Raw genomic sequence first — 25,670 nt, 5'->3', positions numbered from 1 at the left:
ATGACAACAAAGGACCCTGCACTGATCCTTGTGGCACTCCACTAGTCACAGGCCTCCAGTCAGAGAGGCAACCACCTTCTACCACTCTCTGGCTTCTCCCTCAAAGCCAATGTCTAATCCAATTTGCTACTTCATCTTGAATGACAAGCAGCTGAACTTACTTGACCAATCTTCCATGCAGGACTTTGTTAAATGCCTTGCTAAAGTCCATGTAGACAACATCCACAGCCTTGTCTTCATCAACTTTCCTGGTAACTTGTTCAAAAAAGCTATAGAACTGGTGAGACACAACCTACCATGCATAAAGCTATGTTGACTATCCCTAATCGGATCATGCCTATCCAAATACTCAAATCTGGTCCCTTACAATACTTTCCAATAACTTTCCCACGACTGATGTCAGGCTCAGCAGCCTTTAACTTGTTGGTTTATTTTTAGCACCTTTCTTAAACAGCTGAACAATAGAGTTAACAGAAATGCAAAAAAGTCCATTTAAGATCCCCCCGCCACCAACATCTCTTTGGCTCCATGCATAGATTACCAATGCGATCTTCCAGAGGACAAATCTTGTCCCTTGCAATTGTTTTGCTCTCAACATACCTGTAGAATGCTTTAGGATTCTCCTTCACCATACCTGTTAGAGCAACCTCATGCCTTCTTTTAGTCCTTCTGCTTTCTTTCTTAAGTGTTCTCTTGTATTTATTATATTCAAGTACCTCATTTGTTCCTACCTGCCTATATCTGCTATATACCTCCTTTTTTCCCTTAACCAAGTCCTCACTATCTCTTGAAAACCAAGATGCCCTAAATCTGTTGCTTTTTATTCTGACAGTCACATACAAACTTTGTACTCTCAAGATTTTACTTTTGAAGGCATCCCACTTACTGAGTACCCCATTTCCAGGGAGGAAAAAAAAGCCTGTCCCAATCCACACTTGCCAGATTATTTCAGATAATGACAAAATTGGCCTTTCTCCAATTTAGAATCTCAACCTGCAGACCAGAGGTATCTTTTTTCCATTTCTTACTTTGAAACTGATGGTATTATGATCACTAGAAGCAAAGTATTCCCCTACACAAACTTGTCACGTGTCCTGTCTCATTCCTTAACAGCAGATCAAGAAAAGCGTGCTTTCTCATTGAGACTGCTGTGCACTGATGAAGGAAACTTTCCTTTACACATTTGACATTCTCTATCCCATCCAGTTCTTTTACAGTATGGAAGCCCCAGTCAATATATGGAAAGTTAAAATCACCAACAAAAAAAATCTTGTGTTCTTTGCAACAGTCTGCGATTTCTCCACAAATTTGCTCCTCTACACCTCTCAGACTGTTGGGTGGTCCATTGCCCCATTAACGTGGTCATACATGTCTTATTCCTCAGTTCCATGCATAAAGCCTCATTAGACGAGTTCTCCAGTCTGTCCTGACTGAGAACTGCTGTGACTTTTTCCGACTAGTAACACCACCACTTCCCCTTTCATCCCTCCCACGCTGTCATGTCAAAAACAACAGAACCCCGGAATATTGAGCTGCTAGTTCTGCCACTCCTGCAACCAAGACTCACAAATGGCTGCAATATCATAATTCCAGGTGTTGATCCATGTCCTGAGCTCATCTGCCTTCACTACAATACTTCTTGCATTGAAACATACACAGCTCAGGATATTCGCTGCACCATGCTCAATCTTTTGATTCTTGACTTTGTCTGCAGTCTTAACAACATCTGTCACGACGACTCTCCACTATCTGTTCTGACACTCTAGTTCCCACCCCCCTGCAACTTTCATTTAACCCTCCCAACCCACCACCATGTAGCACTAGCTAGGATATCAGTCCCCCTCCAGTTCAGGTGATAACCTGAACAGATCCCACCTTCCCTTGAGGACAGCCTGATGATCCAAAATTCCGGTGCCCTCACCAACTCCTTAGCCATGTGTCAAACTGTATGATCTTCTCATTTCTGGCCTCACTTGCATGTGCTAGGGGCAGCAATCCTGGGGCACAACCCTGGAGGTCCTGCCCTTTAATTCACTCCCTGAACTCACTTTGCAGAACCTCCGTCACTCTTTCTACCTATGTCGTTGGTAGACTCCAACCTCTGGGCACTCACCCTCCTACACAAGAGTGCTGAGGACTCTATCAGTTATGTCCGAGATGCCGGCACTCAGGAGGCAACACACCATCTGGGACCCTGTTCTTGTCCACAGAACCTCTTCTCTATTCCGCTCATTCACGAATCCTCTATCATCACCCTTTGCCCCTTCCCTTCTGAGTCACAGAGCTAGACAGTGCCAGCTACCTGACCGCTGTGACTTTCCTCTGCTAGGTCACCCCTCCCCCCTCCTCCTGACAGCATCCAAAGTGGTATACATACCTGTTGTTGAGGAGGATGACCGCAGGGGTACTCTGCACTGGCTACTGAACCCTTTTCCCCTTCCTGTCAGCCAGTCTCCTGTGTCCTGAACCTTGGGTGTAACCACCTCAGTGTACATCCTATCCATCACCCCCTCAGCCTCCCGAATTATCCGGAGTTCATTCAGTTTTAACTCCAACTCCTTAATGCAGAGTGTTAGAAGCTGCAGCTAGATGCATTCCTCTCAGGTGTAGTGATCAGGGACTCTGGAGGTCTCCCTTCCTTTCCACATCCCACAAGAAGAGTATTCAACGATATTGCCTGGCATTTCCACTATTGCAACTGTGCAAATATAAAGGAGGAAAACAATAGATATACTGGGGGGGGGGATCTACCTAGAGCTCTTTTGCCTTCTCTCACTCAAGCCTCTCCTCACTGAAGCCTCAAAGAGCTAAAACTTCAAGATCCCCACTCTAACACTGTCCATTTCAACAAAGGCCGCTCCGCTTATTTTAATTTGTTCTTGCCAATCAATCCCAAATGCTGATTGACCGCTGCTCTAAACACCAAACTGCCATAAATTGATGTCTTATATACTAAACTGGCGAACCTGAGTGAGTTATGTCTTCTCATGCTTCAGATCTCCAAATGGGCATTGCTCAAAACACCAAACAGCCATGAATCGATGCCTTACGTACTCAGTCAGCAAACCTGGGTGAGCTACATCTTCTCACGCTTCTGATCACTGATTACCTGCTGCTCAAAAAGTTGTTTCCTCCTTCTTTTTAGCCCATCACTCCTACTGAGGCATAGGCCACTGAAAGCAGCTCACCAGCGTCCTCTGTCCTGGGTCAGTTTTTGAAGTTGTCCCCAAGTGTGAACCATCTTTGAAGACCCTTCATCTCCCAGTGATGATGTCTTTGGAGCTTCTGTTGGCATTTCTGTAGCTCTTAACTTTTAATTTGATATAGTTGAGAGGCCCACGCCCAACTCTCCTCCTTTCGCAGCCAGTCTTGGGACCATCCATGGTGGAGTTAAATTTTAAGGTTGTTAAATGTAATTATTTTCTTTATTGCCCATTATAGTTGCCCTTAAGGTATTCAGAGTCAGATTGTGAAGGTATGGTACCATAGAACATAGCAGAGAGGAAGAAGCAGTTCCCCTCCAACTATCCTTCTGAAATAAATACTCCTGAATACCCAAGTCCCAATAAATGCAATCAAGTCGTACCCATTTATTTTCAATTACATCATTGACTCATTTAATCTGTGGGCATTCAGATAAACTGCCTTTTATCTTACTGCATCACTGTTCATCCCTCCCCAGCATTGAGCACATCTACACAGAGCGCTGTCACAGGAAAGCAGCATCCATTATTAGAGACCCCCACCATCCAGGACATGCTCTCTTCTCACTGCTGGCATCAGGAAGGTGGTACAGGAACCTCTGGACTCACACCACCAGGTTTGGGAACAGTTATTACCCCTCAACCATTAGGCTCTTGAACGAGAGGGGATAACTTCTCTCAGCACCACTCACCCCATGACTGAACTGTTCCCACAACCTATGCATTCACTTTCAAGGACTCTTTGTCTCATGCTCTTGGTATTTATTACTTACTTATTTATTGTTACCATTATCCTTTTTTATTTTTGTATTTGCATAGATTGTTGTCTTATGCACACTTGTTGTTTGTCCATCCTGTAGGGTGTGGTCATTCATTGATCCTATTGCGTTTTCTGTATTTACTGTGAATTCCCACAAGAAAATGAATACCAGAGTTGTATATGGCGACATACAAGTAGTTTGATAATAGATTTACTTTGAACTTTGTATTTGTTGACACATGTATGTTCTGTTTCTTTATGAGATACATCATTTACCATTGCCTCTCATTACCTATACTATTGCCTGTCTAGAGCAACACACGCAAAATGCTGGAGGAACTCAGGCAGCATTCATGGATAGAAACAGACAACCGACATTTCAGAGCAAGACCCTTCAGCAGGACTCAGACTTATTTATTTAGAGATACAGTGCGAAACAGGCCCCTCCAACCCTTCAAGCAGCATCACCCAGCAACGCACTGATTTAACCCTAGCCTAATTGGGACAATTTACGATGACCAATTAGCCTACTGATCAGTATGCCTTTAGACTGTGGGAGGAAACCCACACGTACATGGGAAGACATATAAACTGTCTTAGAGAGGATGCCGGAAATAAACTCCAACGCCCCGAGCTGTAATAGTGTCAAGCAATCCCCTATGCGATTGTGCACCCTTAAGGCTCACGGCCTGAAATGTCAACTCGTTATTTCCCTCTATAGATGCTACCTGACCTGCTGAGTTCCTCAAGCATTTTGTGTGTGCTGCTCTGGATTCCCAGCATCTGCCTTCCTCGATTCTTCTATCCACCAACCTCCTTTTTCCTGTTTCTGGATAGCTTCTCTTCTCTGATTCTATCCTCCTAAGTTCAAAGCAAATTTATAATCAACATAAATATATGTTTGTATATACAACCCTGAGATTCATTTCCAATTCACTCCTTTCCACCAAGCAAGACTGAACCCTTCTCAATAGCACTGGAACCCCATCCTCTGCTTTTGCATCCCCCCTTCTTACAAGGGTAAATGTCCCCTTTCCACTGAGGTGCATACTGCCTGTTGGTCTGGTTGAAGGGCAATAACTGTCTTAATTCCTGGCCCACCTGGTTCAGGAACAATTATTACCCCCCCCCACCCCCCAACCATAAGGCTCCTGAACCAGTGTGGACAACCTCACTCATCTGAACTCTGAACTGATTCCAGGACCTACGCTCACTTTCATGGACTCTACAACTCATGTTTGCGGTATTCTTTAGTTGCTTCTTTATAATTTCTTTTCTATTTGCACAGCTCGTCTTCCTTTTGCACATTGTCAGTCTTGGTTTATGTATAGTTTTTAATTGATTCTGCTGTGTTTCTTTGTTCCACTGTGAATGCTCACAAGAAACAGGATCTCAGGGTCATGTTGCATGTTTGTATAATTGTTATTAATTGCCTGCTTGTATTTGTATTATGTAACTGTTTAATATATTTCCTAGTGGTCACAATATGCATATGCAATTGTCCAGTGTGTTCCCTCGTGGTTACAGTTCTGTGTCTTTCTGGACATTTCTTGGTATCACATTATTTGAATGGGGGCTATCTGATTGGTTAACTCTTATCCACATATTTGAATGGAATGTTTCTTATCTATGGGGTACAAGGGCAAAACACATTGCCCCACTACCTTTATTATTTTTCTGCTGTTTGTTCGTACCTTCTAAAGTTTCACTATTCCCCGTTTCCAATTCTCCTTGTTCTATTAGCGCTTAATATAACCATCACAAAGCACCAAGTTTTTAAGTGTTTACCTGACTTCCAAAAGAACCTTGGAAAGAAAACATCAGAATCCAACAGTAGAATATAGTGACACATACGTACTGTGATAATAAATTTACTTTGAATTTTGTAGCCATCCATGGTTGTGAGCTGGACCTACCAAACAAACCTTCACAGTTTAAGAAGAAAACTCGCTCAACTTTCTCATACAACTAGGAATGGGCAATAAATAGCAGTTTAGTTATTTATTTTTACTTAGCGATAACAGTGTGGAATAGGCTCTTTTGGTCTTTTGAGCAGTGCCTCCAGGCAACCTCCAACAAACCCAATTTAGCCCTAACCTAATCACAGGACAATTTACAATGACCTGTTAACCTTCTAACTGATACGTCTTGGACTGTGGGAGGAAACTGGAGCACTCAGAGAAAACCCATGCATTTCATGCGGAGGACGTACAAAAACTCCTTACAGAGAACTCCCTGACTGAACTCTAACATCCTGAACATCACACTAACCGCTACGCTATCGTGGCACCTTGTGTCCTCAGAATGGATTGAAAAAGAAAGCTAAAGACACAGGCAACTCTTTGTAGAGAAGATCCCTTTCATTCTCTATGTGGATTTTTGGAAAACTTTAATGTTAATCATTAAAGATGCCACAATATTATTATTCGAGTGAATTCAAAGAATCTTGGTGCCTTTTCATCTTTGACTTCCAGAAGCCATTCCTATCCTACTGAGCCTAAACAATGTTCTCAGTGTTTTTTAAATTTATTTTTGCACAATTTGTCTTCTTTTGCACATTGATTGTCTTTAGTCATATATTTCATTCAGAGATATAGCATGGAATAGGGCCTTCTGGCCCTTCAAGCTGTGCCACACAGCAGTCCCCAATTTAACTCTAGCCTAATCAACGGACAACTGTATAGCTTTTCATAATTTTGTTGTATTTCTTTATTTTTTATGTAAATACCTACAAGTAAATGAATCTCAAGGTAGCATATGGTAACATGTATACCCAGTGGCCGCTTTATTAGGTACACTTGTACACCTGCTTGTTAATGCAAATATCTAACTAGCCAATCATATGGCAGCAACTCAATGCACATAAGCATGCAGACATGGTCAAGAGGTTCAGGCCAAACAGGAAGGGAAAGAAATGTGATCTAAGTGTCTTTGACTGCGGAATGCTTGTTGGTGCCTGGTGGGGTGGTTTGAGTATCTCAGAAACTGCTGATCTCCTGGGATTTACACACCAATTATCTTAAGAGGTTACAGAGAATAGTGTAAAAAAAAGCAAAAACCATCCAGTGAGTGGCAGTTCTGTGGGCGAAAACACCGTATTAATGAGAGAGGTCAGAGAATGGCCAGACTGGTTCAAGCTGACAGGAAGGGGACAGTAACTCAGATAATTAAGCATTACAACAGTGCAGTGTAGAAGAACATCTCTGAATGTACAACACGTCGAATCTTGATGTGGATGGGCTGCAGCAGAAAACCACGCACATACACTCGGTAGTCATCTTATTAGGTGCTGGAGGTAGCTAATAAACTGGCACTAGGAATATATTTATCTTGAGAATACATTTACTATGACGTTTGACTTTTGAGAATGAATATCACACCTGAAAAAACATCCACCCTACTGTATCCCAAGTCAACAGTCAGGATATTTGCATTACTTACCCAACAGTTGAAATTCACCTTATCATTAGAACCCTTGGACAAAGAGATTACACTTTAAACCCAATTAGATCAATCATGTTTTAAAGGAACTTTAGCCATCTTGCCAAATGCTTACCTGTGCTCAAAATCACTTATGAAGTTTTCATACAACTGTAATACAAAAATGGTATGGTTATATGTGGAGCCTTTGTATCTGGAATTGATTAACTTATCAGTTCTTCAAACATATCCAAAGAAACTTATTGCCTTTGGTTAACAACTCAAAACAAGTGTAATATTATAAAGTAGAAGCCATCAGGAGTTCCCAGCCTGGGTCCTCAAACCCCTTGGTTAATGGTAGGGGTCTAAAAAAGGTTGGGAACCCCTGAGCTCGATGCTGCCTGACCCGCTGTGTTCCTCCAGCACTTTATGTGCATTGCTCTGAATTTCCAGCATCTACAGAATCTGTGTTTAGCTATTTATAATGATTCAGGAGATAAAGAAAACTCCATCATCTTGACATGTAAACTTTATTTTGATTTTATCCAAAGATCCATATCGAGCTTTAAAGCATCCTATAAACAAAACAAACCCTGAGAAGCAAAATACTGTAAACAATCATCTCTGCTCCAATCACCAATAGTGGAATTTTCCGGTGACCAACCATTTTAATTCCTATCCTCATTCCACAGCCTCCTCTTTTGCCATGATGTGGCTACCCTCAGGGTGCAGGAGCAACACCTCATTTTCCATCTAATTTGTCTTCAACCTGATGGCATGAATATCAATTTCTCCTTCCAGTCGTTTTCCCCTCTCCCTTCCCTCTTCTTCTATTCCCCACCCTAGCCCTCTACATATTCTCCTCACCTACCTATCACCTCCCCCTGGGTTTCCCCCTCCACCTTTCTCCTTCTCCCATGGTCCACTCTCCTCTCCTATCAGATTCCTGCTTCTCCAGCCCATTACCTTCCCCACCCACCTGGCTTCACCTGTCACCTTCCAGCTTGCCCTCCTTACCCTCCCCCACCATTTTATATTTGCATCTTCCCCCTTCCTTTCCAGTCCTGATACAGGGTCTCAGTCCAAAACACCAATTGCTTATTCCCCTCTATATAAACACTGCCTGCCCTGCCGGGTTTCTCCAGCATTGCTTGTGTGTGTGTGTGTGTGTGTGTGTGTGTGTGTGTGTGTGTGTGTGTGTGTGTATTTTCCCAGCATCTGCAGAATCTTTTGTGCCTATATTTATTATACTGCTATTTATGCACCAAAATATCCCAAATCACTTCATAGATACATCTTCATAAGACCATAAGTCATAGGAATAGAATTTGGCCATTCAGCTCATCAAATCCACTCTGTACAGTCCATCACAGCTGATTTATTGTCCCTTACCAGATCGTAAGACACAAGAGCAAAATGTTGGAACAAAATTATACCAAACCACAAAAGGTATCAGTGCCGATGGACAGATCTTTCTCAAAGATTTACAAGGAGAGAGAGAAAAGTAGAAATGTTTTGGGAAGGAGATCTACTGCTTAGAACCCTAAGAACAGTGTGCTTGGGCCTCAGAATAGAGGAACGTCCAGTTGAAACAGGGTTTGAGGAGGAATTTCTTTACTCAGAGTGTGGTGAATCTGTGGAATTCATTGTCACAGATGGCCGTGGAGGCCAAATCATTGAGTATGTTTAAAGTTTAAAGATTAATCAGGGTGACAAAGGTTATGGGAAGAAGGCAGGAAATGAAGCTGAAAGGGCTAATAAATCAGCCATGATGGAATGGCAGAGCAGACACAATAAGCCAAATGGCCCAATTCTGCTCCTATGTCTTATAGTCTCTATGACTAAAATCTGAACATACAAGGCTCTGCATGCAGGGGAGCACACATTTCTTTGCAGGTTCCATTGGTGAAGGAGATAGGAGATGTGCTAAACTGAGAGCATCTAGGGATCTTAAAGAAAGGATGAGAGTTGCCAGTCCAGGGGTCAAAGCAGGTGTCCAATGACAGGATCAAAGTGTGGTTCTGGGCAGTAGACTTATAGACAAGTCAAGATTTAAATGGGGAAGGTGGGAGGTTATCCACTTCAGATTGGACAGTCAAGGCTGTTGGAGTAGAATATTTAATTATGTTCTTTGCAGTTAACAATTAACGATCAAAGTTCAAAGCACATTTATTATCAAAGTATGTATACAACCTCGTGATTTGTATCCTGATAGGCAGTCACAAAACAAAGAAACCCTGAAGAACCCATAAAGAAAGACCATCAAACGCCCAACGTGCAGAGAGAAAAAAAATCACGCAAACAATAACTGCAAGCAAATAGGGTCTGAATTGAAGTCTACAAAAGTAGTTTCATAGCTCAGCATCGTTCATTTTCGAGCACAGCCGTGGAGCAGTGATTTGAACTGGCCCACCCCTCACCTCGGGCTCCAACACCCTGCCCTATTCAATCCGGCCGGGCACTAATTCGATGTCCAGACGTAGGGTTCAATTGCCTCAATAAGGTCAGGGGTCAGGGGTCAGGACCCTGCCCCTTGATTCGGACTGTGCTCAACCTTTCCCATTCAGCTCTGCGCTTACACCTCCGTCCAAACACTGGGTTCAGCCGGCCCAATCCGCTCTGATTCCTGGACCCCACTTCCATGTTTCGGACTGTAACCAACCTTTCCGATTTGGCCCTGCGCTTAAACCTCCATCCAAACATCGAGTTCGGTCACTCAGGTATGCTCTGTTGCCTGAATATCGCTGCCTGTAATCGGACTTCAGCACAGCTCTTAAAACGATCGAACTTCAGGTCTTCCTCACCCTTGGCGAGGGGCCCGATGCCTGACTTGCCTTGATTCTGCCACATCGAATTACGCCCCCTCCCCAGTCCAAAGGGAAGTTACAGACCATTACTCACAATAATCATTTGCCAGAAAAAGTGAGATTAACAATGTATTTAGTTGTTCTCCTTGTTTCGTTAGCCATCAGCCAGAGGTTCACCAGTGCCACCTCAACTGCATGCTTGTATTTTATGTAACTACCAATATACATGTACCCGCTTAGTAAGTTTCCTAGTGGTCACAGTATGTATACTCAATTGTTCAGTGTGTACCCTAGTGGCTACTGTTCTTCGTATCATTCTGGAAAGTTTCTCTGGTGTTGTATTATTTGGATAGGGATTTATTTGATTGGTTAACTCTTATCTACATATTTAGATGGAATGTTTAAAAAACATGGTATAAAAAGCTGAGCACATCAGCTGCCATACCTTCTATTACTTTCCATTGCTATCGGTTACTGACTATCTCCAATTCTTTGTGCTGTTAGTACTGAGATCGTGAAGCAATAGGTTTTGTGTCTCTTTCTTGACTTCCACAAAGCCCAGGAATAAACACAGGTTTCGGCATTAATTGGCATTGACAGAATGCAGAGTTGGGCTGAGACATGGCAGACGGTGTTCAATCCGGAAAAGTGTGGGTACTACACGTTGGAAGGTTGAATTTGACAAGGTACAGGATTAATGGTAGGATTCTTAGCAGTGTGGAGGTACAGCAGAATCTTGGGATCCATGTCCTTAGATCCCTCAAACCTGCTGTGCAAGTTGATAAATGGTTAAGAATGCATATGGTGTGTTGGCTTTTATCAGTCGCGGGGGTGGTGGGGGGAGGGAATTGAGCTCAAGAGAAATGAGAATGTTGCAGCTCTATAAAACTCTAGTTGGACTATGCTTGGAAAATTGTGACAGATCCGGTCACCTCATTATATTAAGGATGTGTAAGCTTCAGAGAAGGTGAAGAGATTTACCAGGATGCCACCCGGATTAGAGAGCATGTCTTATGAGGATAAGCTGATCAATCTAGGACTTTCCTCTATGGAGTGAGGAGGAGTAAGAGGACCTTCCAGTAGAAGATGCTGGCTTGCTTGGATTCAGTATCAGAATCAGGTTTATTATCACTGGCATGTGATGTGAAATTTGTTAACTTAGCAGCAGCAGTTCAATGCAATACATAATCTAGAAGAGAAAAAATAATAATAAATAAAATAAAATAATAATAATAAACAAGTAAATCAATTACAGTGTATGTATATTGAATAGATTAAAAAATGTGCAAAACACACAAATATTGTATATTTTTTAAAAAGTGAGGTAGCGTCCAAGGGTACAATGTCCATTTAGGAATCAGATGGCAGGGGGAAGAAGTCGTGATAGTCTTAGTCGGTTTTCTTGTGATGCAAGACCCTGTTAGACAGTGGAATGCTGCAAGTCCGATTTACTAACTTATTGGCAGACTGCAGGGGAGCTGCATTCCCTGGGTCCAGCAAGGACGAGGCCTGCTTTCAGTTGCCCAGGAGAGCGGTGGAGTCTGTACGTTCCACAGTAGGTGGTGTGGCGCTGTGTACATGCTAGAGGCTGTGCTGGCCTAGAGTGTTCGCTCAGAAACAAGATGCATTGTCTTTGACTGCAGACTGCTGCAACATTCATGGACTCTGGGACTTGGACTATATTGTTTGTGTGACAGAATCTTAACAATATCTCATATGTGCTATGGTTCCTGAAGGTTGTTATAGCCAGGGGTGGTAACAGGGTCAGCTCCCACTGCCTATTCAATGCTCACAATGGCATGCACCCCAGATAGCCTCTGACAACCAAGTCCAGCTCCTGGCCTTCAAATGTGGCTTAGCTATTAAGCCTGACTGAATCATTTCTACTGACAGGAGAAGAGGCGAAGGTGAGGGTTACCGGCATCTTAAAACCAGTCGCTTCAGGCAGATGGTGCTTGTTAGCCGTGGTTGGAAGCTCGTAGAGAAGGAAAACTGATCTCAAACTTCCGCTGCCTTGCAGCTATACCCACTGATGGGGAAGGTTTCGGGAGTAAACCCCACCCCAGGGGAAAAATACAGAGCTGGAGTCCCCAAGGCGATCATACATCAAGTTCAATGATGACTGGCAACTTCTGCAACACTGCTGGTACCAAACCGTATCGGTCTCTGCCGTTCCTTTGGGTTCATCAGCTGCATGGAGAGGGGGAGCTTGCTTGTTCTCATTGTACTGCCCAGGCTTGAGTACCTAGACAGCGAAGGTGCAAAATCCATGGCCAACTCTGGCTGACGGAGGCGTGAGAGTGAGTGACTGTTGGCCAGAGTAACGCTGCTTCATTTCACTGTATCTATGGGATTCATATGGCTGAAACACAGTTAAACTTGGACATGATAGAGGTATACAAGATGATAAGAAGAGGCATAGATAGAGCAGACAGCCAGAGACCTTTTTCTTAGAGTGGATATGGCTAATACAAGGGGGCATAATTAAGGTGATCGGAAGAAATTATAAAGGGATGTCAGAGGTAAATCTGTTTTTTTTTTATATACAGTACACAGAGAGTGGTGGGTGTGTGAAATGCTCTGCCAGGGTGGTAGTAAAGGCAAATACACTAGGGACATGGATGATAGAAAAATGGAGGGCTATGTAAGCAGCAAGGGTTGGAATGATTGATCTTGGTGTGGGTTAAAGGCAGATATGGGGCCAAGCAATAAAAAAGTGGAATTATGTGCCAATGGAGCAGTTTGAAAGCTTGTCTCATGGTCAGACTTTGAAAGGCTGTCAACAATCTGAACGAGGTTCCAACTGCTGCGTGGGAACGGTCGGGATGGAAATAAAACCAACAGCTTCCATCCTGCTGAGGTCTGCTATCTGAGACAAAAGCAAAGCACTGGCCCCTTTGTTTTCTTCCTGAAATATCAGCTCATATCTCCTTGAGAGGGTGAGTGAGAGACAGAATACACACACACTTATTGTAATTTACAGTTTATGTAATGCACTGTACTGCTGCCGCAAAATAACAGATTTCACATTAAATGACAGTGATAAACCTAATCTTGCTTTTAAGTATCTGGAAGAAATTTCTGGCACTAAGATCGACCACTGCATAAGATACAGGGCACAACAAAGAGGCAAGCTCTCAATGCCACCTTCAGGCAGGAAGTACAGGAGCCAGAAGATCCGCACTCAAGTTTCAACAGTTTCTCCTCTGCCATCAGTTTCTTGAACTGATCAGAAAACCCTTAATACAACTTGAACTGTATTCCCCCCACCCTCAATCTTGCATAAGTTTTATTTATTTTGCACACCTAAGAGGAAGGAAAGTTGTTTCCACTAGTAAATGAGACTAGAACTAGGGAACATGGCCTAGAACAAGGGGTATAGATTTTTAGAGCAGAAATGAGGAGGAACGCTCTTCCCAGAGTAGTGGAACTGTGGAACTCTCTGCCCAGGCAAGCAGTTGAGGCTACCTCATTAAATACAATGGTTTCTGCTTAACTGTGCCATCGATTAACCTGCATATTTAGGAAAATGCTTAAAAGAACAAATACTTGCTGAGAAAATAGCTGGGATTCCCTTCACTTATTTGACACCATGCCACTTAATAGGGGCAAAGACTTGTCGGACAGTTTCTAACCGGTGCCAAACGTGCATTTGTGTTGCCATTAGACACCAAACCAATCTTAGAGCGAACAGATTTTAAATTACATCAGTTGTGTGTGTTTGTGGTCAAAAAGCAGTGATATTTGTCACTGATAGTTGGTGAGAAATAAGCAGCAGACAACTCAGAACTGTTTTGTTCACTGTGGTTTCAAGCATTCAGGGCTGAACCTAGCAGATGCCAGAAATGATCAAGAGTGAAATTGAAATGATTTAATTACTTCAAAAAGTTAGAAGAGTCTGAAGGCATTGACAATCACCTTAAATGTTACAATAGAAATGAAGATTTGAAGGATGCAGTTGCTGACAACAGGCAGTCCATTGTCTTACAAGGTGTCTTAGCTGATTTTGTTCATTTACAGTTAATCAAAAGAACACAAACTGAATTCCTCTGTTGATAACTATTAGCAACTGATACACACTTTTATAATACTGTAGTAGTATTGGTAGCATTCTAATTTGTTCTGTATTTCATTTAGATACATAATTTGTTATTTAGTTAAAGTGCTTAATTGGGCCAAAATGTACTGATCCTGATTTGTCCAATTTGACTGGAATCAACTGTACATTTAAGACAGTTAGACAGATTTTTGTATAGCAGGGGAATTAAAGGCGATGGGGAAAAGCTTGGTAGCTGGAGCTGAGTTCATGGTCAGATCGGCCATGATCTATTGAATAGTGGAGTAGGCTCAACGGGCCAGATAGCTGCTCCTGCTCCTCGTTCTTATGTATAATTTATTTTAATACACCAGTACTTATAATTTACTGCGCTTCCGAAAAAGCTAATTTTTATGGCATTTATACCGTGTATGTATGCCTATGACAACCATAAACCTGAACTGTAGAGGGTGGTGTGGTGGAAGCGGGAAACCTGATGTGTTTTAGAACATATCATGAACAATGTGGTGAAATGAGTGGTGGTGGCCGGGGTGAGGAGATCGTCAACATATCGATGCTGGAGTCAGAAGACTTTCTATGTAAGGGTGGGTGGGGATGGGGCCTTTATTGACTGTTCTGCTTTGCTGTTGTTCTGTTGTTGTCACTCGTGTTGCTCTGCCGAACGTTGCCAGCATGATATGTTGACATCAGTGCACGTGGCAACACTTGCAGGGTGTGCTGGTTGTTAACACAAACGATGCATTTCACTGCATGTTTCAATGTACAGTACACGTGATAAATAACTCTCAATCTGAACAGTGGAGTTCTACATCACCAAAACAGACTCGTCGGCCTATTACGTCCATATTGATCAAGAAGTCCCCATTTGCCTGTGTTTGGTCAATATCCCTCCAGCCATACACTTACCTAAACGGCTTTTACAGTAAATGCTGTAACTGTACCAACAATTACTACATCCGCTGGAAAATTCAGGGGCCAGATGTCTGCGAGTCCACTGGAGGCTGGTGGCCCGGGGCGGCCTATCCTGAGGTTGGAGGCCTGCGATGTTTGTGAGCCCGTGGACGAGGGGGCCGAAAAGGGGCCTGTTTTGTTCCTGTGTTGTTCTGCTGAGGATTGTGGGAATGCTGTGTTGGCGCCAGAATGTGTGGTGACACTTGCGGGCTGCCCCCAGCACACCCTCGGGTTGTGTTGGTTAACGCAAATGACGCATTGCAATGTTTTGATGTACATGCAATAAAGAAAGGAATTTGAATCCCTTACAGGTAATTCTATAGCCCCATTTTCTTAGACAGGATCAGTCCCACCCAGCTGGACAGCAGAGGTGAGATCTGGATGAGGGTGGACATGGTCAATCAGTGGTGAAGGCTGTAGCACTGTGGGGAAGGAGAGCGAGAAGGAAGATTTGCTCAGTCAAATTACTTTGATTAAGGTCATTTCAACACAACAGCAAAAGAATTCTGCCTGGAGAGAAACAAGCAAGGAAAGCAAACAAATGTTTAGCTTTATTTTTATGTTGCTGCTTGCTAAAGCAGAGGCCACAATGCCACTAGGTCGAAATCTACTAATTCTAATCATTCTGCTCAGCTGCTGCCATCAGCACATCCGCCCCACGCCTCCTCTCCGTGAAACTGCAGGCATAATGTCAGTAGGGTTTTTTATAACTCAGTGTGTGTACTCTAGCATTTGTTCTAAGCATATTAAAGACCCTAACACACAGGTGCAGAAGTAGGCCATTCTGCCCATCGAATCTGCTCCACCATTCCATCATGGCTGATTGATTATCCCTCTCAACTCCATTCTCTTCCCTTCTCCCCTGTAACCTTTGACAGCCTCATACCTGATTTAAACGGACATCCCTCTATTCTGAGGTTGTGCCCTCTGGTCCTAGACTCCCCCCATACGAGAAACATCCTCTCTACGTCTACTCTATCTTGGCCTTTCAATATTCAATAGGCTTCAATGAGATCCTTGATATTCTTCCAGATTCAAGCGAGTATAGCAGGGGCCAGGAATATATTTAGAAACCATCCAAAACTTCAATTGGTCATAAATGCAAAACACAGGCGTGGACAGAAAAAATTGTTTGCAGAAAACTATCTCAAGTGCTTACAACTTCAAAGCCAATTCCATTTTGAAAAACAGGATAAGTTGTCCATCCACCCTATCTCCACCCACTGGAGCGCACCGGCCTTAAATCCACTTTTGAATATGAACCAATAGCATTTACACCCCATGACAGAATACCGTGTAGGGAAGTGTATGGTCATACAGTTTGGTAGACGGAATAAAGGTGTAAACTATTTTCTAAACTACAAGAAAAAATCAAAAGTCAGAGGTGCAAAGGGACTAGGAAGCCCTCGTTCACAATTCCCTAAATGTTAAACTTGCAGGCTGAGTCAGTGGTAAAGGCGGCAAATGCAATGATAGCATTCATCTCCAGAGAACTGGAATATAAAAGGATGTAATGTCGATGGCTTGTAAGGCACTGGTTAGATAGCACTTGGAATATCGTGAGCTGTTTTGGGACCTGCATCTAAAAACTGTGCTGGCATTGCAGAGGGTACAGAGGAGGTTCACAAGAATGATTCTGAGAATGACATACGGGGAGTTTAGAAGAACGAGGGGGATCTCATTGAAACTTATCAAATATTGAAAGCCTAGATAGAGTGGGCACGTGGCCAAGTGGTTAAGGCATTCAACTAGCGATCTGAAGGTCATGAGTTCGAGCCCCAGCCGAGGCAACGTGTTGTGTCTGCGACGACACTGGTGCCAAGCTGTGATGCCCTTCCCTTGGACAACATTGGTGTCGTGGGGAGGAGAGACTTGATGCTTGGGCAACTGCCGGTCTTCCATACAACCTTGCCCAGGCCTGCGCCCTGGAGAGTGAAGACTTTCCAGGCGCAGATCCATGGTCTCGCAAGACTAAACGGATGCCTTTAAGATAGAGTGGATGTTTCCTATACTGAGGGAGTCTTAAGACCAGAGGGCACTGCCTGGGAATAGAGGAACATCCATTTAATACAGAGCTAAGGAGGAACTTCTTTAGCCAGAGGATAGGGAATCTGTGGATTCATTGCCACAGATATCTATGGAGGCCAAATCATCAGGTATATTTAAAGTGGACGTTGATTGGTTCTTCATTAGTCAGATTGTCAAAAGTTACAGGGTTGAGAGGGATAATAAATCAGTCATGATGGAATGGTGGAGCAGACTCGATGGGCTAAATGGCCTGATTCTGCCCTTGCGTTGTATAGTCTTGTGAAAAGTGAGAAACATTGTGGTCCTTCTGTTGTTGGAGAGCTTGTGATTATTCATGCATTTTTCTGGACACTACATGCAAGACCAAAATTCATTTATCACTCTAATCGACCTACCAACATGAAAGAGATCAATAAAAAAAACCAGAAAACCTGCAAAGTGTTGCCAGGACTTCAAGACCTGAGCTTACAGGGAAGGATCTAATAAGTTAAGACTTTACTCTTGGAATGTAGAAAATTGAGGGGAGATTTGATAGAGGTATACAAAGTTATGAGGGGTATAGATAGAGTAAATGCAAGCAGATTTTTTCCATTGAGTTTGGGTGAGACTAGAACTGGAGGTCATGGGTTACTTTATACTTTATTGTCGCCAAACAATTGATACTAGAATGTACAATCATCACAGCGATATTTGATTCTGCGTTTCCACTCCCTGGATTACAAATATTAAAAATAGTAAAAATTAGTAAATGTTAAAAATTTAAATTATAAATCATAAATAGAAAATAGAAAAATGGAAAGTAAGGTAGTGCAAAAAAACCGAGAGGCAGGTCCAGGTATTTGGAGGGTACGGCCCAGATCCGGGTCAGGATCCGTTCAGCAGTCTTATCACAGTTGGAAAGAAGCTGTTCCCAAATCTGGCCATACGAGTCTTCAAGCTCCTGAGCCTTCTCCCGGAGGGAAGAGGGGCAAAAAATGTGTTGGCTGGGTGGGTTGTGTCCTTGATTATCCTGGCAGCACTGCTCCGACAGCGTGCGGTGTAAAGTGAGTCCAAGGACGGAAGATTGGTTTGTGTGATGTGCTGTGCCATGTTCACGATCTTCTGCAGCTTCTTTTGGTCTTGGACAGGACAACTTCCATATCAGGTTGTGATACACCCTAGAAGAATGCTTTCTACGGTGCATCTATAAAAATTAGTGAGGGTTTTAGGGGGCAGGCCAAATTTCTTTAGTTTTCTCAGGAAGTAAAGACGCTGGTGGGCCTTCTTGGCAGTGAACTCTGCTTGGTTGGACCAAGTCAGGTCATTTGTGATATTGACCTGAGGAACTTAAAGCTCTTGACCTGTTCCACTTGCGCACCACCGATGTAAATGGGGTCCTGCGGTCCGCTACTCCTTCTGAAGTCAACAACCAATTCCTTCATCTTGCTGACGTTGAGGGTGAAAGGTGGAACCTTTTCACTCAGAGGGTGGTGTGTGTGTGGAGCCAGTGCAAGCTGCGGCTGCACATAGGAGTGTTTCAAGGTGAGAGGAGGAGAAATAGGAAGCTATAACGTGGCTTCCCAGCCCATACATATCCTACAAGTTAAGGGTTGTTTAATTACATCCCCTACCTGTAAGAGATTGTCCCCAGATGGGAAACAGGGAATCAGTGTGAATTCCAGCAGCTCCACTGTGAGTTGATGCCAGAGCCTAGATCAAAAGAGAAGAGTTAACATTAGATCATAGGACCATAAAACATGGGAACAGAATTAGGCCTTTTGGCCCATCAAGTCCACTTTCCCATTCTATCTTGGCTGATTTATCATCCCTCTCACTTCCAATCTCCCACCTTCTCCCCGTAACCTTTGATGCCCTGACTAATCAAGAACCCATCAACCTTAATTTTAAAAACCCCCAATGACCTGCCTCCACAGCCATCTGTGGCAATGAATTCCACAGATTCACCACCTCTGACTGAAGAAATTTGTCATCTCCGTTCTAAAGGTTCACCCTTCAATTCTGAGGCTGAGCCCTCTGGTGCTAAACCCATGGAAATACCCTCTCCACATCTAGGCCTTTAAGTGATTCCCCAGGTTTCAATGCGTTCTTCACCTCATTCTTCTGAACTCCAGCCAGTACAGGCCCACAGCCATCAAACACTCCTCATACAGTAGCCTTTTCATTCCCAGAATCATTCTTGCGAACCTCCTCTGGATCCTCTCCAATACCAGCACATCCTTAATTAAAACCGCCCATAATACTCCAAGCATGATCTGACCAGTGTCTTATAAAGCCTCAGCACTTCATCCTTGCTTTTAGATTCTAGCCTTCTCAAAATGAATTTGCCTTCCTTACCACCGACTCAACTTGCAATTTGCATTTGAAATAGAGGCGAGTGCTTTACAAGGCACTTTGCAATCTATCCTTGTGAAATGGAACTTAAGAAAGTAATAATGAACAGACACAAAGGCTGATGGAAATATGGTCGGCATCTGTCAGTGAAAGGGCATGGTTGCATCTCTCCTAATGCAGTCAGGCTGCACTGGATCAGAAAAAGCTGCAGAGCACTGAAAACTCAGCCAGCTCTTTCATGGAACTGGCCTCCCCAGCACTGAAAACATCAAAAGGTAATGCCTCAAAAAGGCGGCGCCCATCATTAAGGACCCCCATCACCCAGAGCTTGCCCTCTGCTCCTTGCCACCATCAGGGAGGAGGGACAGGAGCCTGAAAATACACACACAACGTTTCAGGAACAGCTTCCTCCCCTCCATCATCACATTTCTGAACGGACAATGAACCCATGTACACCACCTCACTATTTTCGCTCTCCCTTTACACTACTGAATTGAATTTTCGTCTATACTCATTACAATTTAAGGACAGTGTACAGCTGCCGCAAAAGAAATTTCACGACTCATGTCAGTGATAATAAACCTGATTGTGATTCCAAAGAAGACCACATTCTCTAAATTCACTAGCCAGCCCATCCCTGGACCAAGGCACGCTGGCTGCGCATTTTGGCTGGCCCTGCACTTCCAGGCGTTTCAAACAGGGCAGGGTGCGAGGTCGAGCCGCACCTACCCCTAATTCTCCAGCCATTCAACTCAAAATGAAAAGGAGGAAAGTCACCTCATCCCGCATGAGTTACAAACCGGGACCCCGTCCGCCTGGTCCTGGGTAGGGCAGACGACTCCCCTTCCCCCAGCGAGAAGAGGCTGCCCAGTTACGCCTATGGCCCGGACAGCAGGGGAGACCCAGAATCCCCCACCAACACCTCCACAGGAGGCCGAGGCAGAGACCGGCCGGGGGTGGGGGGCGGTGTCCCGGGCACCTCGGGGCGGGGAGGGCGAGGCCTCACCTCCGGTTGTAAAAGGTCTCCATCCTCTGCCAGCGCTCGGCCGCATCCCCGCTGTCTGCTTCCTGCTGCCGCCGCAGAAACCCCACTGGGTCCCTCATCCTGCCGATCCTCACGGCCGCACTGCAGCCGACGACCGGCTTACCGCCCTGACGACCGGGGAGGCCCGTCAGTCAACCCTGGCCACGCCCCCAGAGACTCCGCACATGTTCTGGCCACGCCCCCAGACTCCGCACTCGTTCTGGCCACGCCCCCAGACTCCGCACTCGTTCTGGCCACGCCCCCAGACTCCGCACTCGTTCTGGCCACGCCCCCAGACTCCGCACTCGTTCTGGCCACGCCCCTCAGGAACTGACTCTCCGACCTGGTCACGCCCCTCGGGAACTGACACTTCGACCTGGTCACGCCCCTCAGCAACTGACACTCGGCCCTGGCCACGCCCCTCAAGGAACGTTGCTCCGTCCTGGCCCCTCCCCCCAAACCCCGCCTGCAATGAACCCTGGTCCCGTCTGTCCACCTTCGCCCCGCCCCGTTCTCCACCCACTGTTACCTTGGTAACTGTCAATCATACTCCTCACAGCCATGGTAACTATCGAAGCGGCCTTGGTCTTGCTCCGAGCTCAAAGAAACTGTAGATGCAGCAAATCTGCAATAAAAACAAAACGCTGGCCAAGTCGGGTGGCGTTATCGGAAAGAGAAAATGAGTTACAGTTTATGTTATCAAAACCAGGTCTCACTATCTCCGCTACCGATAACCGTGCACCACAAACTGCCTAAAGATACACACTGTATGATCCATTCATGGTCCTTCGTTCCTCTTCTAGCATTTACTGTCATCTTGGCGTGCGTTTCACTTCTCTGCCATGATGGCTGAATAATTAGGTGTGGTTGTTAGTTGGTGCAGTGGGTCTCTGTGAATTCACATTGTTTGATTACCTGGAATTCCCAGTTTACTGGATATATTCAGTGACTGAACACCCCCACAGCACAGTTGCCAAAGTTCGCTGAAAGGCCAATCGGCATCCATCATTAAGGACCTCCATCACCCAGGACATGCCCTCTTCTCATTGCTACCGTCAGGGAGGAGGTACAGGAGCCTGAAGGCACTCACTCGGTGATTCAGTAACACTCACAACACGCTGGAGGAACTCAGCAGGTCGGGCAGCATCCATGGAAAAGATCGATCGACGTTTCGGGCCGGAACCCTTCGTCAGGACAGTGTTTCGGTAACAGCTTCTTCCCCCTCTGCCATCTGATTTCAGAATGGACATTGAATCCTGTACACCACCTCACTCGTCTTTATTTCTATTTTAGCACTACTTATTTAATTTAACTATTTAATATACAGATATACATACTGTAATTCACATTTTTTCTATTGTTTAGTACGGCTGCCACAAAGACAACAAGTTCCACGTCATATGCCAGTGATATTAAACCTAATTCTGATTCTTATTCCTTACCCTTGAGCACATCTGTGAGGAGCACTGCCACAAGAAAGCAGCATCCATCATCGAGGAGCCCCACATTCCAGGCCATGCTCTCTTCTTGCTGCTACCATTGGACAAGAGGTACAGGAGCCTCAGGTCCCACACCAGGTTCAGGAACAGTTATTACCCCTCAACCATCAGGCTCCTGATCCAGTGTGGATATAGGGTGGCCATTTCCAAATAGGAGGACATTGCATACGTGGTCATAGGTTACCATATATATACAGTGCGTTTCAAAAAAATTTTTTTTAAATAAAATTTAAACCATATTGCAAAAACAACAAATGCAAACAGATGATCACTTTAGTTATTTTATTACATAAAAATTCTAACATGATACTATTTTTTGCCTATATAAATCCAGCAAAACCGTAGCTATTTCATCATTAATCAGTGATTTTCTGCCAGAGCCCTTTTTCCTATTCAATGATTCATCATTCTGCATATTACACACATGCATTCATACAGTATAAATAAAGAACTGAAAGAAATGAATATTCATTTTTCCTCCTGCTGAAGCAGAAATGCTAACCAAATTAACTTACTTCACAAACTAAAGGAAGTAGCCTACTTAGGCCTACCATGGTCTGCAAGGTATGGATGTCTATTTTTTGTATTTCTGCCCTTTACTTGCCATCTCCAGGAGCTTTCTGTTGGCCAGGAGTTTTTTGCACATGGCTGGGCACTCTTCTGAGAAGTTGCTCTGCTTTGACTGAGTCCACTTGCAGATGGTTTCTCTCGTTTCTCCAAGCTGAGGTCTGTGTGAGCATTGCTGCATGGAATAGAGAAGATGTAAGCACTCACCTTCTTCAGGTTTGTAAAACAGACCTCAGATTTACTGAACAGCTTGAGATAACGTCCTTCACTATGGCTATCCACCATCTCAGGAGAATTGAAAATTGCCTCCACAATCCCATACTCTTCATATAATTCATCCATATCAATATCTTGAAGGTTACAGGCCTTGACTGCATCACAGAATTCTCCAAAAGGTATGGCACTTGTTAGGCTCAATTTTGACACTTTGTTATGAAAGCTGTTTTCGGAGAAGTCACTTAAGTACTTTATGACTCTTCCATAGAAAACAATGAAGTCTGCTTCACATTTCTTAGACACACCAGGGGTAAGCTGGCTAAGTTTGGTGTTCACTGCAAAGCCAAAAGAACAGTCCTTTACTCTTCTCTCCAGTTTGCTTTTCAGTTCAGCCATTAGCTTAAATGCTGAAATTATGCTGAGTGACTTGGCTTCTAGTGCTTCAATAGTGTCTGAGAATAATTTAAGAGTGTGACTGAGGAAGAAGAAATAGATTTCTGATGATTCACAGGCATTTCCTTCATGTCCAAAGCACTTCCACAGTACCCTGGGGCACTCCTCCTCATCTAGGCTCTGAAAATAACTTTTTAGGACTTTCCAGCACTGAAGTATTCTGTCAATAGATGGCAAAAGAGAGAGGCATCTAGTCACAATGTGCCGTATCAGATTACAGTCATCAACATCCAGGAGTTCACAGAACTCCTTTAACTGTGCTGTTCTTTTACCTGAGATGCTGAAATGGTTGTACACTTTGAGCACAATATTTTCAACATCAAGTTCCAGTTTTCCTGTAGCAAATCTTGTTGCATTGTACAAAATATGGGCCAGACAATTTGCAGCAATAATGTTCTTCTGAGCCATTTTCAGTTTTTGATAAACACTGTCGTGTTTCCATAGTTTACATTTGCATTGTCAGCAGTGTATGTAGACACTTGATTCAGATCCAGACCTGATGTCTCTAGTTTAACCAGTAGCTGATTTGTTATGCCCTCTGATGATTCGTTATCCCTGTAAAAGTCAAGTAACACATGTTGCACTCCCTTCTCAAGGTGAAAGTATCTCAGAAGTATTGGGAAACACTTTGTTGCACCTTTGTTTGAAGCATCGGTTGCTGCTAAAAAGGGCCTTTGATATACTCCACATGCTTTTGTACAGAATACGGTGCAAGAATATTTTCACACAGAGCTTTTGCTTTAGTTTTCCCACATGTTACACCCTTCACCATCAATGAGTCACTGTACAGGTATACTTCTTTGTCAACTTTTACTCCACAATCAACACTTCTGTATGACTGATGATGCTTCACAGCATGATACACTTTACACAGTTCTGCAGCCAAGACTTTGTCATCTTGAGTCGATCGAGCTGGGGAGAAAAATGATAACAATGATGACGTACCAGCAGTACGAGTGTTAACTTTATGTTTATCTGTGATAGCGTGTCGTTCAACTGCACTTTTTCCCTTACTGACAATCTCCACATCACAACAGCATAGTCAACAAAAAAAACGTGAAAGTCACCCTTTCTGCTTTTAGCAATAAATCCAAATTCTTTGGCCCATTCATGGTTAAATATAGTCTTTCTTTTTGGCATTTCCTTAGGGGCTTGAAACGAGAACAAAAAAGTCAACCACTCTCCACTGCAGCCTTGGGCAGACTGACCCTCTGGGACATGTTGACGTCACGTGACTCGTACACTGCAGCTCGTCAGCAGTGTTGACAACGGCAACTACATATAATAAAAATACATTAACGATTGTTATAGCTTTCAGTTCCCACTGTTTTAAGTACATCTGAGGTCATTTATATAAGATTTTTAGTCAGACCTAAAAAAGGAGGACAAATTAACGTCCGGCTTGAGGTGGCACCGGACGGAGGACAGAGTGTTCAAAAGCCGGACTGTCCGGCCTAAAGCTGGACGTCTGGCCTCCCTATGTGAATAACTTCACTCACCACAACTCTGAACTGATTCCACAACCTACAGACTCACTTTCAAGGCCTCTTCTTGCTCTCTGCTCTCTTCTAGCTACTACCACTGGGAAGGAGGTACAGGGGCCTTCAGTTCCACACCACCAGGGTTCAGAGACAGTTATTACCCCTCAACCATCAGACTCCTGAACCGGTGTGGATAACTTCACTCACCCCAACACTGAATTAATTCCATAACCTACAGACTCACTTTCAAGGCCTCTACAACTTGTGTTCTCAGTGTTATATTTATTTTCACAGTTTGTCTCTCTTGGCAAATTGGTTGTTCATCAGTCTTTGTTTATATATAGTTATTTTTATAAATTCTATTGTATTTCTTTATTTTCCCGTGAATGCCTGCAAGAAAATGAAGCTGAAGGTAGTATACAGGAACTTTGATGAGAAATTTTACTTTGGAGTATTCTGAGACTCTGACACTTTAAGCAGAGGAATTGGTGGGTTGTCCGCTGCATCTGGCGATGATAGGAAACCTGTGTAGGAGAGTTTTTAAAGTGCAAAGGTCATTGCACTGGAACAGTTCCACTCTCTCAGAAGTCCGGATCCAGTCGTATGAAGAAGTGTCTCAACTGGGGTCTTCCCTGGCTGCAGTGGATGGCCATGACTCCCTCTATGTCTCGCCATGCCCCTCGCTCTCAACAGAGCGTGGCAGACCCGCCTTCCTGGCTGTTGGATCTCACTGGAGATTTCATCCGCCCAGTCGCGGCCTGGATCTGACTTTGCACGGTAGGCAGGCCTGTCCCTACTCACCAGGGCATCAAAGCCGCTACCCACCCTCACCTGGTTTAGCTCACCGGTCGAAGTCACGTACTGAGGTGTGGT

At 44.0% G+C, this 25,670-nt stretch overlaps 1 protein-coding gene across 1 annotated transcript in view; it reads right to left on the bottom strand.

Moving 5' to 3' along the window:
* The window catches only part of LOC134344238 (26S proteasome non-ATPase regulatory subunit 13-like), a 71,667-nt gene extending 50,930 nt beyond the window's left edge, over window positions 1–20,737 (bottom strand). Inside the window, exons 1-3 of the mRNA XM_063043702.1 lie at window positions 20,564–20,737; window positions 18,837–18,915; window positions 7,520–7,554 (exon numbers count right to left, since the gene is read on the bottom strand). Coding sequence (XP_062899772.1) covers window positions 7,520–7,554; window positions 18,837–18,915; window positions 20,564–20,661 — 212 coding nt within the window. The 5' untranslated portion in view covers window positions 20,662–20,737. The remainder of the gene's footprint in view (window positions 1–7,519; window positions 7,555–18,836; window positions 18,916–20,563) is intronic.
* Between the last annotated feature and the right edge of the window lie 4,933 nt (window positions 20,738–25,670).

This window comes from Mobula hypostoma, chromosome 3, assembly GCF_963921235.1.
Source record: "Mobula hypostoma chromosome 3, sMobHyp1.1, whole genome shotgun sequence".
Classification (NCBI taxonomy): domain Eukaryota; kingdom Metazoa; phylum Chordata; class Chondrichthyes; order Myliobatiformes; family Myliobatidae; genus Mobula; species Mobula hypostoma.
Note: the sequence above shows the minus strand (reverse complement) of the source record. Positions and strands in the feature narration are given on the sequence as shown.